The 26,484-nt window shown below is 48.5% G+C and overlaps 1 protein-coding gene across 1 annotated transcript in view; it reads right to left on the bottom strand.

The window, feature by feature from the left end:
- The window catches only part of LOC147683289 (uncharacterized), a 1,765,034-nt gene that overhangs the window by 1,390,333 nt on the left and 348,217 nt on the right, over positions 1-26,484 (bottom strand). Inside the window, exon 4 of the mRNA XM_086942513.1 lies at positions 22,591-22,669. Within this exon, the coding sequence (XP_086798639.1) occupies positions 22,591-22,669 (79 nt within the window). The remainder of the gene's footprint in view (positions 1-22,590; positions 22,670-26,484) is intronic.

The following is a 26,484-nucleotide window of genomic DNA, read 5'->3' as shown; positions in this document are numbered from 1 at the left end:
CTTGTCTCCAGTTGCAGTGGGGCTGCGTATGTTCCGGGTGCTTCTCCCCCAGGGCCCCTGGTGGCGATTCACTGGCGCACCAACCGGCCGCTCGTCCACGGCAGAGTCAGGGAAGGATGCTCTGCGTCCCCGCCAAGAAACACGCCGCCCGCACCTCCAGGCCCCCGGGTCAGGTCTCACTCCCCGGCGGTTACAGGCGGTCCCTGTAGGCCTCAGCTCCTCAGCCCCCCAGTGTTGGGGCTCTCTTCCGCCGTTGGGTCGGCTCCCAGAGGCCCGGTTCCGTTATGGGCGTGGGGGGAGGGGGGCCGGGGACCAAGTTTGGCGCAGGAAGCGTGCCCCTTCTATCTCCTTGTCCGTCCCAGGTCCAGCCAGGGTCTCACAGCCGCGGCCGTGTGTCTCCTCCTTAGGCGGAGCTCATGCAATATTCCCCTGTGTCTCGCGGCCCACACAGGGTTAGCGGGTGTTCCGTCAGGCTGCGCCTGTTCCCTCAGCGTGGTGGGCCGTCACGCCAGGATGCAGATACCCCTTGTTGCTTCACTGCCCCCCTGGGCCCACCATGTCCAACACCGGTTGGGGAGCAATTCACTGCCTGGCAAGCCCAGTCTGCTGCCCAGTCCGGCCTGGGTCCAGTATGTGTGCGGTGGGGGGAGGGGTTGTGTCTGGTGCTCGGAGAGTGTCTTTACCTTCCCCGCAACCGCCTCGGGCCTAGAAGCCGCAGCGTGTCTCTCCCCAGGGCCTTCGCGCAAGGCGGCGTCTCCCACACCCCGCGGTCTACTTGGGGCAAGTGGGTAATCAGCGTTGGCATGCCCGCATCTTCCGGCCGCCGGGCCGCCTCTCCTGTGCGCGGGCTCCCGGCCCAGATCGCACTGTGTCTCCGCCTCGTTCCAGTCCGGCACCAGGGGCCCCGCGACACACCACCTACTTGATGCGAGGTCCCGGCCTCCGGAATCGCCTGCCCTGCCTGGCCGCCTTCCCGCGGCTCCGTCCCGATTCCTCCTTTCAGCAGCCGCATGCACCACCTCGGCCCCACGGGACTCTCCTCGGGTCCGTGGTGGTATTTAGGGATCCCTGGATGTAAAATTAGTCGTCGGATCAAAGTGACTCGTCGGAGCGTCGCTGGTATGCGACTTACTCGGCCATGCTGTTGGCCACGCCCCCGGGGTGTTTGTAATTTTGATCTTGAAATGCAGCGTTTCAATGCTAGGATCAGAGAGTACTTCTTCCTGCTGCCACTCATTTGCTTGTCTTTTGCTCTGTAGCAGTTCTTCACTAAAACTTCACTTCAGGAGTGTCAGATTCTTCATTAGAACTTTTGCTCACATGAAACTTTATCCCTTGTGTTTGCTATTGTACTTTGTCTACACAAGTTTCATAAAGATATTCACCCCCTCTGGTTTCACGCTGCGAACTTGAGCTTGACTGAGTATAATTTTTAGCAGACTGTGTGCATTGATCATTTGACTCATCCACTACTTTAGGTATGTTCACTCTCTTTGTGTGAGCTGTGATGATCCACTGAGGCATACTCTCACATATGATAGTGGTGCTTGTCGTGAGCATCACCTGGTTCGGTTTTGCGGACATGCTTATGGATTACAACCCAGTCAGTAGGGCTTAGTCCATGACAGAGGATGTATTTACAGAATTCTGTTGCCACATTCACCTGATGAGACATATTTCACCATATCAGCTAGAACTTTGCAATAATCCAACATGAAGTCATCAGTTATTGAAACTAGTGCAGCGTAAGGTACATATGCAAGTCACATTGACCTACCCATAACAATTTTGTGGTATGTTAAAACCAATCCTTCTGTTAGAAGTACTTTTCATGTTCATCAAAACAAAAGGAAGATTATCGGGCCATTTAAGCCAGTTGAAGCACATACTTTTGCCTGTTTCGTCTTTTAAAAAATATTTTTAAATTCAGTTTTGTTTTAATACAACTATAAAAATCCCAGTGCTATTTATGCGACCACCTACCCTCCATGGGCTACATATAGCTAAAAATTTTGATTCATATAGGCATATTAAATTTACAATATATTGAATGAATTGTAGATCCACATACAACATGATTTTTGTGGTACGGGGGAGGAGAGGGTAGCAAATCCTGTGCAAACACCATAGACTGAATGATAAGCACCATTCCACCATTGGCTCTTGAACTAACTCACACTTTGTGCATTTTTCACGTCATCTTCACCCCTCCCCCATATTTTTGTACATTTTTTTGGACAACCTCTATCTTTATACACTGCTTTCTCCATTGCAATGCATAAATCCATTCCCCTTTTCCAATCCTGTGTCTTGGGGAGTGAGTACTGGGCTTCCCCAACTTTGAGCTACGTCTTGTTTAGCTACCATGTATTCCAGATGTATAAGTAGCTTTTTATAACTGGTTGTCTCAGTTTAATTCCAAATCCCAAGTAGGACCAGTGCAGCTATTAGTTTAATTTTACAATCTGTGGCTTGTTCTAGTCTATATATCTGCAGATATTGGGGAACTCCCACAAAATACGAGAGAAGGTGCCCCCCCCCCATTGCCCAGTTTCTCAAACATGCCTCTGACTCAGCCTTATCAATTGTTTTAAGTAGTTTTCTGCTGAAATATACTCTGTGTAGGATTTTTTTTATTGCACTAGTCTGTAACTGGCTTTTATTGCTACTTTTCAGGGGCATCATAATGCATTCCCCACTCATCATCTTCACTTTTAATATATGTATTTTCCCTCAGTTCAAGTAAGTCTGTTAGCGCGTTGATCATGACAATACTGAATGTGAGTGATATGGCCTTAGTGCTGATGTGACCATCTAGTAATCTTCTGTCAAGAAGGGAATCCTCTTTCGTCTCCTCGTCAGTTGGGATTCTGGATTTTAATGTATGCCTTAGTTGGAGGTATTTGATTATTTGGGATGGGGCCATTTCATATTCTGTTTACAAATATTCGAAAAATGCCATCCCATTCGCATCCCAGACATGTGCTAAGGATGATATTCCAATTAAGTTCCATTTCTTGACACCAATGAGGTAAGTCACTTCCCTTAGTCTTATTTGCGCCCATGGTAGTATTTTGGGAGTCCGTCTCTTTTCCCATCTCATTTCTCTGGTTAGTTTATGCCATGACTCGATTACCATGTTTGTTGATGGCAGTAATGTGCCCTCCGGCTTTCCCCCGCATACAAAATGCATGTACCCCTTCCTCCCCAATATGAATCTGTCCAGTCTGAAGGCCTGTTCCTCAAATGATCAGTATACCCAGTCATTGAAAACACAAACCTGCACTGCTTCATAATATATACGGACATTAGACAGTGCAATTCCTTCATCATACGTGGAGCGTTAGAGGGTCCCCGTCCAGACCAGAGACCGTAACAGGTGGTCTGTCCTATCCAAGAAGTGGTTTGGTACCCTGTAGGGTGTATTTTGCCTCATATATGTAAACCTAGGGAGTGCAATCATTTTAAAGATTGACGCCCTTCCTTATAGAAAGTGTTGCCAGTGTTCAATATTTGTTTCCACTTTAGTCAGTAATGAGATAATATTGTCCTCCGAGTGCATTGTGTCAACCTTAGTGAACCATAGGCCTAAGTATTTGAAGTACTGCATTTCCATCCCGCTAAGGATTTGTTGGCCAGAGCAAACAGAATTGGTGGTAGCAGACATCCCTGTTGTGTGTCTCTTCCAATGGGGAATGTCCGCGATAGTGTACTATTACTCCTTACTCTGGCCTAGGGATTCATTAACAAGAGGTGTATCCATGCAATAAATCTTGAAACCATGCCTGTTTTTAATTAAGGTGAGAATAAAAACCATTCAAAGAGGCAAAAGCCTTATTTGCATCTAGGGATACCACTGCAATCAGTTCAGTAAAAACATTTGCTAGGACATATTGTTATACAATTGTCTTAAGTTCAATTTGGGGTAAAATGGCCAAGATCGTCAAAAAGGCGGAACACTCTGTAATCTGCTCACATCCACGTTGACACCAGGACTCGAGGAACTTACAGAGCAGCAGCCCTATTGGGCCTGACCTTGAGGGGCCAACACCGAAGAGTCAACAGCGGCGGTGCTTGTGTTGCGCAGTGGAGTGACCCGCCGCACTTGCCGAGGATCTGAGCGATGAGACTGGGCCAGCCAGTGAGGGATCCCAGCAGGTGGAAGACTTAATTGAGTCGATGCCAATTTGCCCACTGCACCACTGGGACTAAGATTGCTCCAGTGACGACAGCTGAGGCGACGCCGATGACTGGGAGCCGGACACGTGGCTTTTCTCCCCTCCCCCACTGAAGACTACGAGTTGCTGAAGACTCAGCATTGAAGGCCTGAGGCAGCTCCACAACGAGAGGGGTGCTGTGGGTGGCTGTTCAAGCACCCCCCTGGCCGGAGGGAGACTGTCTGGCTGCGGCTGGAGTGGGGGTGCCTGTTGGGCCTGAGCCGAGGGCCATAATGCACTGAGGCCTGCTCAGCCTTCCCCGCCCTCTAAAGCGGCAAGAAAGTGCCAGCCTGCCGCAGGGTTTGAGTGGCTGAGGCTGCATTTGCAGTGATCCCCTTGCCCTCTTACACTGCTTTATAGCCCTGAGACTTGGATCTGCACTCAATCTTGCCTTTCTGGGTCGTGCATCATTGGCCTCTGCCCTCCTCCCCCCCATCCCCCTGGCCGACTGTAGTGGTGCAGCCCCTGGTGTCCCAGGCGGAGCAGACGACATGGTGAGGCGGGCCCCTGCGGGCCTCTCAACAGTGACGGTGCCTCAGGGGAGGCTGCTGCCTCTGGCCCTGATCATGGCATGCCCAGGGAGCCACAGTGCTAAAATAACCTCTACAGGCCTGGGTGGTCCCTGCGAAGCCTGGTGAAGGACCGACGTGAGGGGTGGTGGAGGGACCCACCTGAGGCTCTTGATAGGGGTAGCTGTTTAGTGGGGATACAGAGCCCCACCCCAGGCCTATGCCCCTCACTGGCTATACCTATTCATCAGGCCCAGATAGGATGAAGGGCAGATATGGATGTTCATCTTGAGCACAGTGAATCGCGGCCTACATGGGAGGCTAGAACGAGGCGCTCTCACAAGGGCCCTAATGGCCGTCCCCTTATGCAAAAGACACACAATTGATTGGCGGAATTCAGAACAAATCAAAACATTCACCCCCAGTCAAGAGATCTGGGTTAAATCCATAATTTTTTTGCTCACCATGCCACCCTAATTTAGACCTGGCCATATACAAATCAGTCTTGATCCTGTGCCTCATGGGAACAGACCAAGTGAACTGCCAAGCAAGGTCCTCCCTGGACCAGAAACAAGCAGCCTAGGACCGGTTTCGGGGTTTCATCCCTCTTCAGCCAGGATAGCTTGATACAGTGGCACAGTGAGCCCAGGACCCATGTCTGGGCATACCTGGCACACTTAGGGCGAAAAAGCAGACAGTAGTGGCACAGCATCTGAGTATCTTTCCCTCCAGCGGCTCGCATAGCAGCCGCGGACCTCAAAAGCACCCACAGTTACCTGCCATCCCTCTGCCCCTCTTGTGCTTGGGATCCTGCAGAGAGTCCCTTAGGCGAGAACCAGGGACAACTGCTATACTCAAGCCCTGCCATTAGGGGTTGACAACTCCTCAGAGGTCATAGTATATGCACCACCTGAGTGGTGGCCTGGGCGGCAGACCTGGGGCTGAGTGTCCGGTACTCCTAAGGGCTTCCCCCAACGAACTGTGAGTTGTGCACCTCATTACCCCAGGGCTATCGAGCTAATGGGCTTCCTGGGTATACGGCCCATCCCCCATGCATGAGTAGATCCTGGTGCCTGGGCCATTTAAAAGAGCCTGGAATACTGCCTGGACATCCGGGCTAGCCACCCGATTCTATACCCCAGTAGTTGCCTTCTCTCACTGGGGTACCATGGGCAAGGATAAACTGGCGCGCCCAGAAGCTTCTCAAAAGCGCATAGACCAGTACCCCACTACTCAAGGCAACACCACCAGCATCTCATGCAGCAAGACCGCACTTTTCCACTATTTTTCAGGCTATTCACACTTATCAGTAATCAGTTGAAACCAAAATAGGGAAGGTGCGAGTGGACATGGCACTTAAACGGGATGACCTTAGAAACAGGACAGCATGGACCACTGAGGCCGAATCCTGCATATCCACTATGGAAGATAAAGACACACAGCTGAACTCCAACAGCAGGTGGAGGATGCCGAAAACCGATCCAGCCGTAATAATCTGTGCCTATGAGTGGAACCGCCCCAGGTAACCACCTTTCTAGACGACTGAATAAGTTCATGGATGACCTTCGATCGATTGTCCCGTGGTTTGTGGTGGAGCAAGCGCACCGTGCTTTGAGACCGAAACCACCACCTGGTGCCCATCACAGGCACTTGATTGCCTGAATGTTCAACTTTAGGGACTGGGACGCCATTCTTCAGGAAATGTACTCACCTGGACTTATCCTACCAAGGCCACATGGTTTTAGTGACCCTTGCACAACTCCCCACCTTCCAATCTGCAAATGGCCAGAACAGCCAGGTTGGATACAACTCCCAAGCCAAGAATGTACTGTACTCGCTCACTGAGGGGGCGCAACACCAAGTGAGGGATCTTGCTGTTGCCTTCTCCGACAGCAGGCAATCGAGCTGTGTTTCCAACAGCAGCCCCTTAGCCCTGTGGTCATCTTGATGCCGCCTCGTGCCACCATAGCCCTTCAGAACCTGTTAGTACTCCACCGGCCGCCCTGGCAGAAGACACTGACCTCTCCAGGAGCCCTACAATTGGCTGATGCACTGTATCATCACCTTCACTGACAAGATGAGACTGTCAACAGCTGCTTGACAATCCTGAGTCCTGCTGTGCCAAACGTGAGCCTTCATCATGGAGGGGTTCACCACTCTGTTCCCAAGTTCTGGTTCTGTTTTCATTTAAGGAATGACAGATTCTTCAGAGTATCGGGGTTGGTTGGGGAGAGAGTTGGGGACAATGCTTTGTTGAGGATGTTTTTTTTTTCTTGCTTTTGTCACATGATGAGATCCTAACCAATGCTTTTTTCTCACAGTCTTAATGCCACACTGGAAGTGCACCACTGCTTTTCTTACATGACTCAACGCTACTACCTTGCAGCCCGACCAGGCTGGATTGCTCCCTACAACCTACCCCTATGACTTCAAGTTCCTGTGACCTAGAGCAGTCTGGATGCTCTCCTGGAATGTCAATAGGCTGCTTGACCGCATAAAGCGCACTGCAGTTCTGAAATACTCTCATTATTTCTCCTGCCGATCCTGATGTTGCAGGAGACCGCTGATGGGGAACCACTGTCCCTTTTTAGCGACACAGGAATACAACAGGGTCTTCCACGCCAGCTTCTCACTGGGTTCTCAAGGCGTGGCACCACTTTTGCACCGCTCCTTTCCTCTGACAGTCACGAATACAGTAGCTGACCCGCAGGGACGGCTCCTAGGCCTGACCGGGAATATGGAAGGAAGAATACTAAATCTCGTTTCAGCTTACGTGCCCCCAGCACCCACATATACATTCCTTTGTGACCTTTCTGATACTATCTCTAAATTTCCAGAGGGCCTGACGTTTATTGGAGGTGACTTCAATGCAGTAATGGCTCCTCGCCAGGACGCCACTGGGACTCCTTCGGCAGGTCTCCGCTTGGGTGCTCGACACCTTTCGGACTGGACCACCACTCTTGGTGTGTGCGATGTCTGGAGAATATGGAACCCTCAGCAACGCCCGTACACCCACACATCAGCAGTGCAGCACAGTCAGTCCTGCATAGACCACATTTTTATGCCGGCCTAGGACGGCAGAGTAGTCTCCCATATTCATATAATTTTTTGAGGCATCTCGGATCATGCCCTTCTGCTTCTTCGTCTGGGTATCCCCAGAGGGGCACCACGACCCGTGCAGCGTTTAAATGCCTGGTGTCTCCAAGGTAGACTTATATACAGGTGCTGGAGAGAAAGATCAACGGTACAAAAGGGGGGGGGGTGATGGACGGAGCATCTGAATCAATCAAACACTCACACCCAGTCAAAAGATCTGGGTTTAATCCATCACCGTTCTTTAGCCCACTCTGCCACCCCAGTTCAGACATGGCTATATGCAAATCAGTCTGACCCTGTGCCTCATGGGAACAGTCCAGCCCGAACTGCCAAGCCATGTCTTCCCTGGACCGGAAACAAGCTTCCGAGGACGGGTTTCTGGCATTCCAGCCGTCTTCCGCCCGGCTTGCTTGAATCCAGTGGCAAAGTGAGCAAGGGACTAACGTCTGAGCATACCCTGCCACACTTATGGCGGCCAAAAGCGGTACAAAAGGGGGTGGTGATGGACGGAGCATCTGAATCAATCAAACACTCACACCCAGTCAAAAGATCAGGGTTTAATCCATCACCGTTCTTTAGCCCACTCTGCCACCCCAGTTCAGACATGGCTATATGCAAATCAGTCTGACCCTGTGCCTCATGGGAACAGTCCAGCCCGAACTGCCAAGCCATGTCTTCCCTGGACCGGAAACAAGCTTCCGAGGACCGGTTTCTGGCATTCCAGCCGTCTTCAGCCCGGCTAGCTTGAATCCAGTGGCAAAGTGGGCAAGGGACTCACGTCTGAGCATACCCTGCCACACTTATGGCGGCCAAAAGCGGTACAAAAGGGGGTGGTGATGGACGGAGCATCTGAATCAATCAAACACTCACACCCAGTCAAAAGATCAAAGCATACTTTCAACTTATCGATGGCACGGTTTAGTCACCGGGCATGCTTTGGGTGGCAGGTAAAGCCACAATTTGGGGTTATGCCAAAGGATACCTTAGGAAGCACCAACAAAATCAGGACTGGTACCTTTTCCCAATGAGAGGCTCAGGCCCTCCGCTTGAAGAGAGAATTAGCCTCTCGAAACTGTGAGGGACAGGAATTTTGCCAGCTTGACCTTATATAGGAAGAAATTTGTCACCTTCCCCTAGAGACTGGCAAACAAATGTGGAAGGCTTCAGCAGCTAGAGTTTTCTCTATTGGCTTGCATCCCATTACGACAAACGAGGGGCGCACCCAGCGTACCCTTTGCGGTATCGCACAGACTTTTGCTCACTACTATCACAACCTCTATACAGCACTTCCACCAACTGAGCCTGAGATGTGTCCACGCCTCCTGCAGGAGATACCTCTCCCAAGACTTTCTTCGGCAGAATCTCAGCTGTTGGATCAGCCGCTTTCCTTTGAAGAGGTGGGTGCAGCTATCTCAGTGGTGGCATCTGGTAAAACCCCGGGTCTCTACAGGTTTCTTTCAGATTACTACTCCGCATTCCGGGAGGATTTGACACCTCATCATGCCGTGTATGAGGAGGCACCGCAGTGGGGCTCCTTCGCCACATATATTTACATGGCCACGATTGCAGTAAACCCCAAGATGCAACCACCATCAACCTCCTGTTCAGACTTTCGCCTCATTTCCCTGATTAAACACAGGAAAATCTACGCAACAATTATAGTCACCCGACTTAGCCCAGTGCCTAATACCCTAATCCACCCCGACCAGTGAGGCGTTATGCCTCAAATAAGCATAAGGCATTGCCTCCGAGGCCTCCACGTTGCTCTGGCTAATCAGCACCACCTCTCATTGAGCCAAGCCCTTCTCCTTATTGATTTTGAAAAGGCTTTTGATACTGTAGACTGGGGATACTTGGAGATGGTGTTGCTGAGGGAGAGTGTGGGGCCGCGGATTGGGCTACTTGTCCGTGTGCTCTATTCCAATCCCGCGGCCCGAGTTCAGGTGAACGAAGTCCTCGCAGACCCCTTTCCCACTGTAGGGAACAGGTCGATTTTGCCCCGTCTCTACGCCTCTGTGCCTTGGCAATCAAACTCTTGGCAAGTCTGATATGAAGTGATGCCCAAATTAGAGGCTGCCAATGGGGTGAGCCCCGGAAAGGCCACAGCACTCTATACACAAACGACAGTCTACTCTTTATTTAAGACACCAGCGCCATGTGCCAGCGCTGTCTTCGACTACTCCACCTTTTTGATGAAGCTTCTGGGCTGAGGGTCAACCCAACTAAATCCACTCTGGTACCCCTGGTCCATTTCCATGACTGCGTCGCATTGCAATCTAATATCCCAATTTGGCATTTAAGTTTCCAATACTTGGGGATTTGGGTGGCGTTCCTCCTGGAGCTCACTTGGGCAATGAATCTTACTCTGGTGGTTAAGGCAGCACGGGCTGACCTGCAAAGATGGAAGATGCTACCGTTAAATCCAATGAGCAGAATAGCCCTATATAAAATGATGATCCTTCCCTGATTTCTTTACGCCTTTCAGAATCTGCTGGTCTGCCTGCCACGTCCTTGGTTCCTAGCTCTAGATAAATTAGCTACATCGTTCCTGTGGGGTGGTTCCAGACACCGAGTAGCTTTTTCACATAGTCAGGGGGTCCCCCTTATGATGGTGGCATGGGAATGTCTAATCTTTATTTTTACTACTTAGCTACCCAAATATTGGTGATTAATGACTGGTTTTCAGGAGAGTGGTCTGACTCAGCGTACCAACTAGAGCTTGCCTTTTCTGGGGTTTTCCAAGATTCAGACAATGCTTTATGTGTCCCCACTTCATAATTCTATTTCAGTGGTGACCTGGTCGTTTTTCCTGGCATGGAGACATGCGCTTTGGTTGACACACTGGGACGCAAAGCTGATGCTACAGACCCCTCTCTGGCGTGGCACCTGGTTAAAGGAAGTGGCCGCGCTGAAAGATGTCGGGAAATGGGACCTTATAGGTATTTCACATCTGGTAGATATTTGGTCAGGGGCCCATATACGCACGTTCCAGGAACTACTACACAATTTTACAAATACTTGCAGCTTAGGCATGCGCTCACTACCTATATTACCACTGATACTCCCACCCCAGAATTTAGTCCACTGGAAGGCCAAGATCCTGATGGAGGCACTGGGGAAAGGAGGTGTTTCCCAAATATACCTCACAATTGCTATTAATGCCTCCCCATCCGCCGCTGGGAGCATTGGCTGGGCCCCTAGAGGATGACGACTGGCAGGACGACCCCTCATGGCCCCCCGGGTACCTACCATTTTTTCCCGACTGAGACTCATCCAGACATATTATCTATACTGTGCTTATCTCACCCCCGGCTAGACTATACCGGGTGGGCCTTTTATCGAGTCCTGACTGCCCACGCTGTGTGATGACCCCTGCAGATTTCTATCACATGGTGTGGTTATGTCCGGTGATAGACAGATACTGGACCACTGTAGCTGCAGAAATTAATGAGGTATTGGGCTGGGAGGTCCCCCAGACATCTGTGGCCTTTTTCCTGGGAGTTCATTGGAGGATCTTGAGCAAATAAAGCATTCCTGTGCACAGCCATTATGGTGGCAAAAAGAGATAAGGCCATTAAATGGCCAAATCCCTCCTCCACAGTGTCACAGTGGTGCAGAGGCTTGGACTGGTGCGCTGTTCAAGCGAAACTGGTGTTTATACAACAGGGCTGTCCACAGAAGCATATTGGGTGTTTGACAAATGGTTGGGTCAAGCGAAATAGTACAGGTAAATAGATGTCACTAGTATGTTCAGGTGAAGATGCATGTGCGCTTCTTAGTGTTGTTGTGGCTGAGATGATACGAATAGAACACAACATACAGTGGGTTAAAAAGTACTTTATCATGCTCGTATGTGGTTGTATTTCATTGCTTGCATTAAAATCAATAAAATTGATTATCAAAAACAAAAGTTCAATTTGGTTGATCTTTGTGAAATAAAACTAGTTTGATCTGTTTAAATCAGGTCTGTAATTACAGTTTGTAGCCTATTGGCCAGCTTGGCAAGATTTTAGCATCTGCATTAAACAACAATATTGGGCGGTAGGATTCGCATTGGTCTTGGGGCTTACCGTTTAGTGTAATTGTTGCTGTGGGGAGGCCTTCTGTTAATTTTGTGCTAGGTATGCGTGGTTGTAAAAGGTATATAGGGGCTTGATCTGTTTGCCACTTTCTTATGAAATTCTATCGGTAAGTCATTGGGCCCGGTGCTTTCCCTGACTGCAGTTGTATGATCGCCTGTCCTATCTAATCCTCTGTGAATAACTCTTCCAGGGAGTTCCTCTGCACCCTTGTTGTGTTGTGTAGGACACTCTTGTATGAAGCCGTCTAAATGCGACAGTGTTGGTGCATGTTGTCATTGGTAAAAGGTCTGGAGACAGTCACCAAACACTTGTGCTTTATGTTTGGTGCCTTTCAGCTCTTGTGCCTAAGGTGTGATTATCTTATTGATGTATGTTTGTTCACATGTTCCCACTCTCAGCTGATCGGCCAGGCTAGTAGTTTACCAGTCTTGTCACCTGTTTTGTATAGATGTTTTTGCTTAAAGAGGTAGGATGTTTTAACATCATGAGTCAGTGTGAGCCTATATTATTCTCTATTAACAGGGTAGTTTTGTAGCAGTTTCATTGTGAATCTCAATGCCTGTTCTAATTTACTAATGTCCCAAACTAAAACTTTCATCTGTATCTCCCTCTCTACCTTTGTGCCACCTCACCTGATATTATCACTCCTCTATTGGTTGCTTTATAGTCCTTCCACAGCATGTCTGCCCCTTGTGTCAATCTTGTCTTTTTTTTAAATAATGCTCTGTCACTATACCCAGGCTCTCTGCCACCTTAGGGTCCGACGGGCACCATGCCGCCCTTCTCCAGTCCCCATCTCTCGCCTAGTGTAACATGCAGCGGTAAGTGACTCGATACTCCTCTAGCTAAATACTCTGCTGCCGTTAAGTGTTTTGAGGTGGTGCAAGGTATAAAGATGTGATCAGTTCTTGAGCCCGTTGTGAACCCAGAGTGTCTCAATAGTCTATATTTCCCTTTTCTAATGAAGTGGAAATGTACACTTATGAAGTGTGTTTCTTATAAAAAGACGAAGTCTGTCTTGCATTGTGTGGGTGCCCTAGAGACTAGTCTTTTCTTTATTTTGTTCCTCAACCCATTTATGTTCCATGCAGGAGAGTGTGTGCAGGAGTCATTTTGCCTTGTTCAAGATTATACATCTATGATTATTAGTCAGGCATGTGTATTTTGTTTTGATTGCAAATGCACTGGATGATAACCAATCAACAACATTACCCCAACACCCTCCCTCCCTTGTCATGTGGCGATTTATAAACTAACCACCCCCCCAATACAGGACACTTCTGTTGCCCCAACATATTAAACAATTAAAAATTAGGGGCTAATGAGTCATACGCTTTCCCGCATTGCAATGTGTTTGATAAGTTTTTCTGGTATTTCTGACACCTGGCATGCTGCTTGTCGGGGAAGGTGGGCAGTCTAGGGGTCATCTGCCTTGGACCTGAAAATCTGAAGAAGGATGTCTAGATCAAGAGTCACTTGTGTTAACCTACTCAAATCTATGCCGTTGGCAGCTGTTCTGTTGTCATTTTTCCAAACATGTCACACCACCTGTTATTTTCCCATTGCCCAGTAGCATAGGGGGTAGAAAACTGGGCTGTTTTTGGGGCGGTTGTTCTTTCAGCCATGTCCACGCAGTTTCCAGGGTGTAGAAAAATTGGATTTGTCTTTATATATGACTTTCAGATGTGACAAAAAGCGTAACATATAATGGATGCCCATAATACGCAAATTCTGTTTAACTTCCAGAAATGATTTTCTTTGTTGCTGTACTTTCAACATATAGTCCAGGAAAATCATCATGGTGGAGTTTTAATTGCACAGTATTTATTTTTCGGGCCGCCCGAACAATCACATCTCTGAAAACAAAGTTGAACATTCTGGCTATCATTAGTCATGGTGGTGCCCCAAGCGGCGGCTGAGGGGGGCTAATGAGTGATAGGCCCTCGCCACCAGAAAGATTGGTGCTTACTCTCTTTCCATGATCTGCGACTTCAGCCAAGTTGAGATATACTGTGTCCGAGGTGGCCCGTTTCTGCCCTCTGGGATGCTCTCTACTCTGATGTTAATTTGGCGTGAGCATTCTTCCGCTTCTTCTGCACGTGTTTCAAGCACATTTACTGTAGGTTGGAAAGCAGTGGTCTTGTTTCTTGCCATTTTGAGGGATTCCTTTGTTTCTGATATTCATCCTTCGGATTCAGTTACACTTTTCACTGTGTTTTGTAGGTCCCCACACAGAGAGTTCTGTGTTCAATTCACTAATTTACCCCTCCACTGATTGCCGTGATTTATGAATTGCTTTTAGGATTGGGTCTGTTGACTGGGAGGAGTCCACTTCTTCTTGTTTGTGGCCTGACGGCACCTTCTGCCAGTGGGGGTTAGTGGTTGGCTTGAGAAATATTTATTCTTTCCTTTGGGCCGGCTATGAGGCTGCTTTGTCTGTCCACATGTTGAGCAGTGGGGGATCTCACTGTCATAAAGTATGATGCTCCCAAGATAACAAGTTTCTTATATCCTCAGGGAGGAGGCTGCAGTGGTCACTACAACCTCCCACTGTGTCGCGACTTCCGTCTCTCTGCATAGAGAGGATGAGAGGCAAGAGTGTGGGGATAAAAGGGGTGGTGGTCACTGGCTTGGACCCTCAAGGGGCCTTCTAGGGGCAATAGCAACTGTTGTTGGTCATTACCTTTACCTGGCTTATGTTCTGGAAACTGGGTTAGTTTGCTTAGATCCTGATCAAGTGTTTGCCCTTTGCTGTAAGCTGTTGGTTTTAGTTAATGATGGGAGGCACCCCTTATATTGCAATATTATTATTGCTTATTGGTGCAATGAGGTAGAACAGTCACCACCAGTAACCAAGGCTGTGCCTTACCATAGCCGCACCTATATCGTTTACTTAGCGGGCAATGCTTCCCTTAGCTTTTATGGGCAACTTTTGCATAGTCATTTAGCATGCATGTCCCATGTGTCTTTGGCTGCCACATTAATCCTCTACACTTCTCCGCGTCCCAACTTCCTTGCTCGACTGTGGGAGCTTTCTCCCTTTTTAAGGGAGTCCTGGGCCTCCCTTCTGCTATGTGCCCCTCGGCCTGCACTGCTTTTCCTGTTAGGCTCACAGTCTCCTCCACTATGCCACAGGCCCGCTCCTGTGGGGCCTTTGTTCCGAGGTCTTTAGGGGGAGCGGCATACTGATCTTCCACCCATTCCATGGCTGACTTGGGTGTTTTGCTTAAGCCCGCTGCTCAGGCCTTAGCGGTCCACCTTTGTCCCCGGTCCTTCCACCAATACTCATGGTGAGTAACCGACCACAGCTCTCCAAGTCAAGGGCATCCACACCTTTCTATTGAATGTGAGGGGGGCAGCACCTTAGTCTGCCATCTTAGCCCATGGCCGCCTCAAGCGTATATCTTGGTCCCATGATGTAGGCAGCAGCGGTCCTCCTCCACCCGGGTCCCTCTGTGGGCACTCGTGGTGGGCCACAGGCCTCGGATTTCAGGCAGGGGCCATCAGGTCACTGCGAAGACTTGTAATTCTGTTCTTTTTACACTGTGCCACAGCCCTTGGATAAGACGCGCTCTCTGGTCCTTCTTCTCCCTGTTCTTTTTCTCCATAATGGTCGCCAAATTTTCATTTGAACCTTTGTTAGGAGTGTTATTAGGGTTTCCTTCACTATACTCCAGTCAGCTGCCCGGTCTTGTGCCACTAAACTTAGGATTTTGTCAGATATTTGCGGGAGATACGGAGGAGCTCAGAGAGTGTGGATGCCATCTTGACCTGCTGGGCTTCTCTCCCAGTATTATTCTTGAGAGTACCATTTGCATGGTTCAACAGACCTGAAGATTGTGGCCGATAACCACACTGAAAAGTTTGGTTAATGCCATGTAATGCTATCAGCCCTCCTCGTGAGAAATGCTTCCACCCAGTTTGAGAATAAGCAGATAATTTCCAAGACATATTTGAAGCCACTCCAATGTGACATAAAATCTATTTGTAGTCTCATAAAGGGGCCTTCTGATTTGCTAAAATGCTTGTGTGTGACTGTTCTCTTGCCTTGAATATTTAAATGGCATCGCAATAATCTGCTGGAAACATCCTCAGCAACATGTCGAAATACTGTATTTTCCCAGCACTTTTTGAAAATCCTAACTAAACTATCTCTTCCTCCATGTGTCTGATTTTGAAAATATTTACATATGGATAGTGGCACAGAGTTTGGCAGTATAAACTTTTGTTCTGCATTCATAAGCAAATCGTAATAATTCTTTGTCTAACCTAGCTTCTCCCATTTTCTTTTCTCATGCATTTTCCTGCAAATCTCTCAACTCACTCTAAGAGGTTGCATTGAATCCATGAATAAACTATTTACATTAATTGAATTTTGCACTGCATCAATTTGAACTCATTATTCTAATTTTCTTGTACAATAGACTCCTGTAATGCACAGTTATTTCCCTTTTGATCTGCATATCTGTTTTCAAGAGTAACCATATGCTTGCCAGCACTGGGGGATTTACAATTAACAACTGCCATCTCTTTTTGTTCCTTTTATTTCTCCCAATAAATCCAATATGTACTTGTTGTTCTTTATAGGAGCTCCTGAGAACCCTTGTGCTGACCATAGTTATGAACAACACTAAAACCATACTGGCTGTCTGTGTAAATCGCCATATTCCAATTCTCTGATAAGCAACAAGCCCTCATTAAAGCAATCACTTGTGCCACTTGGGCTGGAGTTACATCTGGCCAAGGAGATGCTTCCAAAGTCTCTGAAACAGAGCATACTGCAAAGGCAACTTTCAATGCTCCATACTGGTCTCTCAAACAAGAACCATCAACAGTGAGAGATCAACCATTTTTTTTTTTTTTTTTAATTTTTGAAAACCTTTATTTGTGTAGATGGTTGCATACAAATACGGGCCTACAACCCAGAGGCCGGCCACAGAACAAACTGGAAAGCACCAATGTCAATAAAAAGTACGGAGTGGTTACGCAATACTACACAATGCTGCGAGTCCATAATGCTAACTGAGTGCAACCCCCCGGCACAGGATCACAGAAGGTTAATTTTATGTTAAAGAATAAAGGATCGGTTGTATAATAAGCGTCCTGGTGCACATGGCGGGGAACAGAACCAACAACATTATAATAGGGAATCCATAGATCTGTCATCAGAATAGTCCAAAGCGTTCAAGCCATAGATGCCCTTGCAATTCTTCTTCAGTCAGTGTTCACCCGTAACCTCATGTGCCCAAAGACAAGCAGAACATCACTCTCATGAAAATCAAATTAGCAGTGAGACGGATAAAGTTGCAATCATTATACAGCCCAACCCGGAGAGTAAAAGAAAACGAAAATACTAGAAAAAAGGAAAAGGGGACTCCACGTTACTGTACCCGCCCCACGGCGATAATGGCGATCAACAACCCAGACAGCAAACATTCTTAGGGGCGGGGCGGCTAAGTCAGGATAAGCAGAACCTGAAAGTACCATATTATATAGGAATACCCAAACCTCCCCCCCCAGGCACTCACCCCGCGGGAATCACGCACAGACATGGAGACCCAAGAAAAGGACACAAAAGAGCCATAGAAACAAGTAACTATCTAATAGACCCCAATCCACCCGCCCCACCCTGCACCCCTGCAGAAGGCTATGGCCTACCCCTCCCAGCAGCGTGCCTGTCGCCCTAAACATGAACATGAAATATAGAATGAGATAATATAGGGAAAGGGAAGAAAACAGATAAAAAAGGGAAAAAGGAAAGCCAGGGGGGAGGATACCATGTAACAAGGCGCACGGCCCCCACCCCCCGCCCATACAAACAATTAGTGCAGCCCAAAACGAAACTGGCATGTTTTTCAGGTAGCCATACATTGTAAGGATTCGACAAATTATCTCAATTTGGGGCAGTCCATAACTCCGTGCACCGAACAGCAGTCCCACGGATTAAAAACCGGGCTCACCCCAGTCCTTTCTTAGCTATCGCCACGATGTATGTCGAAGTAGCGGGCATAAAACAAAGCGGAGAGAAAAAGCCGTGGAGCAGCCGCTGAACGGCCAATGGAAGCAACCCATAAGATCTCCTCCGCCAACGGTAATGCAAAAGCTGTTTACGGCAGTCATGTACATCAGTGTCAATGATCCCCAGCAAATCTTCCCGCAGGCGGACCAAGACATCGCTACCCCCACCAAAATGCGGGAAACAAACAGCAACCACCTCGGGCCCATCCGCCTCTCTGAGGGACGGCCCGGGAGCAATGGCGGTTACCACATTTTCTTGCACACAAGAATCCCGGGCCAAGGTCACTTGCCAAATCTTCAGCGCTCGTAGGACGTGGCCAATCGTGGGTTCACGCTCCCCAGTGCAGGCCCCATCACAGTACAGAGGTACAGCATCGACATGCCGGGGCGTTCCACAGCATACGGCATCAGTCGCCATTTTGCGATTTCCGCGCCGTCTTTTCGGAACCAACTCCTGGGGCGGGCTCACAAGCAGGGCCCCCATGGGATCCCCCTCAAGCATCCAAACAGCAACCTCGATGCAAAAATGAGGGCCACCAAAAGAGGGGGACCCGCCGGCGCCACCGCTCCGCTGGAGCCACTCTCCGCCACCGAGCGATGAAATTCGGAATGGCCGGGCAGGGCCACAAGGGGGGGAGCCACCAACACGGCGTCCCCCACACACAACTTGCCGCACCTCACCTCTAGACCACCGGACGGTAGTCCCAGGTGCGTTCAGTTGCCTCCGGCTTTTTCGCACAACGGCCTCCTCCGGCAGGTCTCCATCCTCCACCCGAGGCCGCCACCGACACCGTCTCGCCGGCTACTCGCTGAAGGCAAGGCCCCGTCTTCACACCACGGAGGCCGCACTTCCTGGGAGGACGCCGCTGCGGACCCACTGAACGCCGGAGCCACCAGGACGGGTGGTAGGTATCAGCAGACCTTCATCTATAAAATGTTGTCGTTTTTGGGCAGGATGGGCGGCAGGATAGATGAGTTTGGGCAGGGAGGCCAGCGGAGCCGAGCTACCGTGCGGCCATCACAATGTCGAGCTTGGCTCCTCAGAGATCAACCATTTTTAAAGGTATGTCCTTGATATGTGTTCTTGGTTTTGTGCACAAAACAGTCACTTCAGAACAAGCATGAACCAGTCATCATCTTTTTCGTCCTCACTGTCTTCACAGCATTTTGTCTGGAATTGGAAGCAGTGCTGCTGGAGTCAGGACACTGCATCTTTGAATAGAAGTATTTTCTACTGTAAGTACAGCCTGCTCATATTGAGTCAGTCTACAGTTTTTTATTTGCTGGGTTCTCGTCTTTGTCAACTTCTCGTTCATTCTTCTCACAGCAGCAACATTCTGTTGATGACAACACAGGTGCCTTAGCTCAGGCTGCCTCTAGAATCTTCTCAGCAGCAGCACTCACAAAGATATCTGTCATTCAGACAAATAAAATAAGAAAGAAAACATTGCGATTTGCAGCATATTTGACAATATTCCAATACTGCAATAAACGTTGTTCAGAATGAGTAACAGTGACACAATAAAAACGTTCTAGCATTCCTCGTGCTGTGACCTTGCAAGCACTAGAATCATTACCATCGTCAGCGTCACAGACCTATAGGTGAAGATAGTTGGCATATGACAAAGATAAACTGTACCTCGGATCCCTGCTCCCGCAAGGCACTCCCTGGACGCAGAGATCACACCTGCAGATGTAAGGCAAGCAGTCCGCGTTCTGGCTCAGAACAAAACACCAGGTATGGATGGACTGCCCCTAGAATACTACATCACCTTTTCAACCCTCCTGTTTCCCCGGTTGACAGCAATGTACAGGGAAGCCCTAAGCGAGGGAAACTTCTCCACTCACTCTGCGAGTCCCTCCTCTTCTCAAACCCAAAACCGGACAGGAACCCCTTGCAGTTAGCCTCTCATAGACCCATTGCCACACTCGGGCAGACTACAAAATGTAAGCAAAATATTGGCTGATTGTTACGCCGAAGTTCTCCCCGAGCTTGTACACTCTGACCAAAATGGATTCGTCCCTGGCAGGAGTAACTCAAATATATTTGTTGCCACTTTCAAGTGGAGAATCAGGCAAGGGGTCGTTTTCCACTTGCTGTCTCTGTCTCATACTCGACTTGGAGAAGGCCTTCGACATATTGAACAGGCAGTACCTATGTGCCATGCTAACCCAAATGGGGATAAGACCCAAGCTTCTAGCATATCCAAAGCTATTGTACACAAACCCAACCTCCCGGATCTGCCTGGGACGTTGTGTGTTGGCTTCCGTCCCAGTGTGCCAGGAAACAAGACAAGGATGCTTGCTCTCCCCCTTATTATTTGCGCCCGCTATGGAGCCCGTGGCCATGCAACTATGCAAGGGGGGCTCAGAGGGAGGCATTTCTCTGGCGGGCAGGACACATGCTGTGATGATTTGCTCCTCTAAGTGCGGGGCATAGAGGACGATCTCACGCCCATCCAGGACATGCTGGCGAACGTTGCCTCTACAGCTGGGTTTCAGTTAATTGGTTAAAGTCAGATATCTACCCACTCAGCCACGACCTTCCATCTCAGGATCTATACATTGGCAACTAATGCCTCAATTAGCACACGCCAGCACCCCATTATTTGGAGTCCACCTGTACCACACCCCTCATGACCCTTACGAGGGAAACCACTGCAGGGCCTTGGCAGGCATACGATCCTAGATGTGCTTCTGGCAGACACTGCCTGGCTCCAGTTGGAAAGACAGCCCTGGCAAAAATTTTGATTCTGCCCGCCTTCTCTATTACTTAGCAAACCTCCCAGTTGTACCACCCCATTCCTTCAAATAACTGGAAAGCTCCTCTGTACACTCATATGGAGAACTGGATGCCGGCGATTTGCTCTGGCTAAATTACAATTGCTGGCAGACCAGGGAAGTCTCGGGCCCTCTCTTTTGAGGCATACTTTCTGGCGACTCAGCTCCAATGGCTGTCCCACTAGACGGACGAGCTATACCTTGGGGAAACCTACTTGGACACCAGGTCCATGCCACTACCTGCACTTTGTTGCTTGCTCCTACCTGAAGCACAGCCCCTGCTACCCTGCCCCCTAAAGGTGTTGGCTGCGAGGAAAAGTCTTGCCTGGGTGCATCGTCCCTTCCGCGTGACTCCAGTTATTGCCCCCCACTCTGCCCCCAGTCGGTCTGCCCCATGGACGATTGTACTACACCGCCGGGCCGGGGAACTAAGCGTCTGGACTAGTCATTCACTCCTTGAAAGTGGTGCCCTTTATTCAGAGGGCCACCTCCTTTACTTTGATTAGTTGGCCGAAGAAAGTGGTCTCCCTCTGGGGCAGTTACTCATTCATAGGCGACTTACGCACACCTGCCAAACCCTTTGGAATCTCTCCGGGGTGGGGGAGTGATGGTCGCCATCTCATCACCTGGATATACAAAGCCATACAGGAATTGCTGGCTGCCTCAATAGCCACACTTTGCCAAAAATGGGAGAATAAGCTGGGGAGAGCTTCACGACAGGCATATGGAACGGGAGCTCAAATTTCCAAAAAAGGTCTCCCGAAATCCACAGATCAACAACATACAGTTCTTCATCCCTGCACAGGGCTTATCTAACTCCTGAACAGTTCCACTGCTACTTCCCAGAGTCACAATTTCCCTGCCCCCCCCACAGCCAGACCTCTGCATATGTTGTGGTCCTGCCCAGCCATCCAAACTAATTGGCATACCATCGATGCCACACTCTGAGAGGTCATAGGTCTCCCGGACATCTACACTTGGAAGGCTGGTTCCCTGGGCATCTTCAAACCTGAGAAGCAACACAGGGTACAAACATGCTTCGCCGCTCTGGCCCTGCTACTTTCTAAACGCACAATCACACTATATTGGCGTACACCCTCGTGCCCTCTAGTGGAGCCATGGATGGGAGCAGTGTGCAAATGGGGTGCTGCAGAGAAGGATGCACTCCTATACAAGGAGGTCCGTCGGATACGCCGAAGACCCATTTCTCTGCAGTGGGCTACCTTACTCATGCAATTCCGCCAAACAACTGACAATGATGACCTACCCCGTAACTGCAATGGCCATCCTTTTGTTATTTGCACCTCCCCTTCGGGACAACCATCTACCACCATGAAGACTGGACTGAACCCCTAGCCACTCTCAGTAGTGCAGTCACCATCACTATAGGTTGCACTCAGCCCCTTTCCTCGCAGTCCCCTATAGTTCTTCCCCCGTTACGACCTGAATTCATCATGGTAGGTAGAATATAAGTACAAAACATCCACTCATGGGGCAGTTCAATACCCCTAGGAACACTGCACCTTCCCGGCCTAGTATCTAATACACTTGCCTAAATGTACCTACATATTACTGCCATTTTGCAATGTTTACTATGCGCTGTAACCTGTTGTATAGTGTTGTTAGCTGAACGATAAAAACCTAATAAAAATGTTTTTCACAAAAATGACAACGATAAAAGGTGAGTGAGGAAGAGAGATTTCTCCTGAAATAATATAAGGTTCAAATTACCACTACATATATTTCTAAATTAACAGCAATGCTACTAAAAAAGTAATTTTTCTACCAATACTAAATCAGATTTGCTGCCTGATGCGTTCAGGGGTGGTAAAATAACTGTTACTTCAAAACATATAAAACGCAGAACACAACTTTTTTTTAACTTACTTTAGCTTGCTTCCTATTAAATTCCGAGTTATTCACTTTACCATTAATGAAAATTGCAAAGTCAAGTGGAAGAAGTGTTCTGCAAACAAATGAAAATATACAGTAAAATCTATCTTCATTACAAGTCCACATCGATTTAAAATAAACCTCTAAACATCTCATGTTCACGCACATAGGCGAATTAGAAATTTCTACATAAACATTTATTTTTGTCTCATGAATCTGGAAAATGTAAGAAAGATTAAAAACCCAACATTTTACCATAAAAACATGAATGGAAAACCAGTTATCAATGGGTAAATTACAAGGGGCCCATAATTTGCAACAGAGCAAACAACATGAGTTCCGACCCCATCAGAATTTACAAATGGTTCACTGCTGAAAAGTAGGTGAAATGACACAGAGAAAATCTGTACTAACATGGCAGGCATGAAATGGTGCAGAAGAAAACAAGTTACTTACCTGTAACTGTAGTTCTCCAGTATTGGAAGCTTTCATAGATTCACATGCCTGAATCATTCCCCGTCGTCGAGACGGGAGTCTCCGGTACATAAAAAAGCAATGCTTAGCAGTATAGCAAACTGAAAGGACTCCTAGGCCCATTTCCCTTTTGGGACCCATACCCTTTGTTATGTAAGAAAGGCCCAAACTTTTCCCTGAACCAATCAGAACTCCTCACCCTCTAGAACACTCCTGAGAGAACCTTTTGCCCCTCAGATTTTCGCGCACTTGTGCATAAAGAACACTTTCCGTGCTAAATCCAAGGTGAGCCTCTCAGGGGAGGAGGGGAGGTGCATGTGAATCTATGAAAGCTTTGAATACTGGAGAACTACAGTAACAGGTAAGTAACTTGTTTTCTTACTCCAGTCTTGGAACTTTCATAGATTCACATGCCTGAATCAGAATAGCGAGCAGTGATATCACAAAACACATTTTTGCTTACATTTCCTCATTATGCAATGCATAATGAATATAATCAAGGATAGCAAAACACAATAAATGTGTCTTTGCAAACAAGAGAAAAAGGATGGAGGGATGGAAAGAAAAAGGCTCACCGTTACTGGATGATATTTCTCAGTACTGCTTCTCCCACCGCCACAGCAGTAGTGCTTGGTGAAGGTGTGCGTAGATGACCAGGTCGCTGCTCTGCAGATATCCTGGATTGGCACTCCTTCAAATAACGCAGTGGATGTGGACACTGCTCTCGTCGAATGGGCAAAAACTCGTGCGTTTAGAGGTTTTCCAGCAGCCTGATGACAGTAGACAATCGCACTGGAAATCCACCTGGCAATCCCTCGTTTTGATAAAATGAAACCTTTCCTGGGTGCGCTGAAAGCCACGAAGAGCTGCGGAGATTTGCGAAAACTCTTAGTCTCTTTCAAATAGAATTTGAGGCATCTTTGAACGTCTAGCAAATGTAAAACTCTTTCTGCCGCCGTTGTTGGTTGAGGAAAGAAACGTTTTAACACCAATGGTTCATTCAAATGAAAGTCAGTTGGCACTTTAGGAATAAATTTATGATTAGTCCTAAGAATCAGTCTGTCTTCTTTAAACTGTAAAAAAGGATCTTGAATCGTTAGAACCTGCAGCTCTCCTACTCTTCTCGCTGAAGTTAGAGCAATGAGAAGCGCCACCTTCCATGATAGGAATTTAAGGTCCGCCCTGTGTATAGGCTCGAAAGGATGCTTCATCAATTGTGACAGCACTATGTTGAGATTCCAGAGCGGTGGTGGAGGCTTTATTGGAGGAAAAACTCTGAATAATCCTTTCATAAATTGTTTGATGATCCTCGATGACCATAAACAGGGACCTGAGGCAGACCTCCTGTAGCGGGATGTAAATGTAAATGTGTGTGTCTTGTAAAGCGCACTGCTACCCGAAGGCGTCCTGGCGCTATAGACCGCTGGGGAACCCGTCCTGGCTTTCCCTGTGAGATGTTCCCTCCTGGGTATCTCCAAGGTGAAACCAGGCATCCCCGGCGTTTGTGGGGGCCGTTGTGGAGATGAGGCAAGCTAATGCCCAGAGTTGCCGAGTGTGATCCCTGGTTAGAGTAGGCACCGAGGCGAGAATTACCGAGTCCGCTGACCCTGGTTCACGACCCTGCCGCGTCGGGAAATGAACCCTGGTCCCGGGCCGTCCTCTGCTTCCGGGTCTGCCGCCTCTAACCAGTGAGCCACACCACTCCACTGCGGCTAAATGCACCTTTAGAGATGCATGAGCCAATCCAGACTTGGCTAACAGTAAGATGTATGGGATAATTTAATGAGGTGCAGCAGTCAGAAAATGGATCTTATTCCGCTGACACCAGAGACAAAATCTCTTCCACTTCATCTTGTAGGTTTTGTTTGTGCTATCTGCTCTAGCTTTAGAGAGGCTGTTTCTACATTCTGTTGAGATATTCAGTGTCGAAATTCACAGTGCTCAGGAGAAAGGCTGCTAAGCGCAAGGATTTCGGGTCCGGATGGAGCACTTGTCCCTGGGACATTGTCAGAAGTGATGGTATTGATCGGAGGCGGATTGGTTGATTCTCCGACGGTAGCAGAAGTTCCGCGAACCAGCGTTGCCTGGGCCACCACGGGTCTTTCTTGATCTTCGCAATCACTCGCGGCAGGAGGGGAATCGGGGGGAAAAGCGTAGGCAAAGATGCCGGACCATGCCATCAAAAACGCATTCCCCCAGGACCCCCACTGGGGAAGCCAGCTTGCGAAGAACCAGCATTTCTTGTTCTCCCTTGTGGCGAAAAGGTCTACTGTTGGTTTTTCCCATGTTCTGAAAATGTTGTCCAGGACTCCTCGGTCCAACTCCCACTCGAGGCAGGATGATTGGAGCCTGCTGAGAGTATCCGCTTTGGTGTTCTGATCCCCTGGGAGATGTTCTTCTGACATGGATATCCCTTGCTGTAGAGCCCATTCCCATATTTTTGGGCTTCCTGAGAGAGGGAGAGCGATCTTGTTCCTCCCTGTTTGTTTAGGTAGTGCATCGCAGTCGTGTTCTCCGTTCTTATCAACACTGACATACCTTTTATCCTTGGTAGGAAAGCCAGCAATGCGAAGTGTACTGCCCTAAGTTCTAGCCAGTTTATGTGTAATTGCTGTTCATGCAACTTCTAACGACCGCTGACCTGAATGTCCTGAAGAAACGCTCCCCACCCTTCTAGGGACGCATCTGTAGTCACTACCAATGGGGCTGGCGCTGCAAGGAACGAGAGCCCTTGAGAGACATTTAGTTGTTGTGTCCACCATGCTGCCGCTTGCCTCATGACCGGCGTTACTTGGATCACATCTTCAAAGGATCCCTCCGCTTGACGCCATTGTAGGTTGAGTTGCTCTTGCAACGGGCGCATTCTTAGTCTGCAGTGAGGTACGAGGGGAATGCAAGATGACATTATCCCCAGTAATGATTTGTACCTGCGTACTGAAAGATACTTTCTTTTTTGAAACTCCTGGAAGTGAGACACAATCTTTAGCTGTCTTCCTTTGGAGGGGAACGCCTTATTTTTCTCTGTGTCCAAAATATGCTCCCAAAAAAGTTATCCGTTTGCTTCGTTGAAGGGATGATTTTTCCTCGTGTAAAGTCAATCCCAGCTTGGTGAACAAGTCTATGCACGCCCTGTTGACGTTCTAGGTAGTGCTTCTGATAGTGCCTTGACTAACCAGTCGTCTAGGTAAGGAATAACTTGATGTTTTTGTTTCCTTAAGGCAGCCGCCACTGGAGCCAGACATTTTATGAATACTCTTGGGGCTGATTTCAGGCCGAATGGCAGTACCTTGAATTGGTAATGTTCTCCGGCTACCATGAACCGAAGGTACTGCCTGTGGGAAGGATGGATGGGGACGTGAAAGTACGCATCCTGTAGGTCCAAGGTAGTCATATGATCCCCCGGGTTCAATAGTC

The sequence above is a fragment of the Lissotriton vulgaris genome, chromosome 11 (genome assembly GCF_964263255.1).
Source record: "Lissotriton vulgaris chromosome 11, aLisVul1.2, whole genome shotgun sequence".
Lineage (NCBI taxonomy): Eukaryota > Metazoa > Chordata > Amphibia > Caudata > Salamandridae > Lissotriton > Lissotriton vulgaris.
This window is presented reverse-complemented; position numbering and strand designations above follow the sequence as displayed.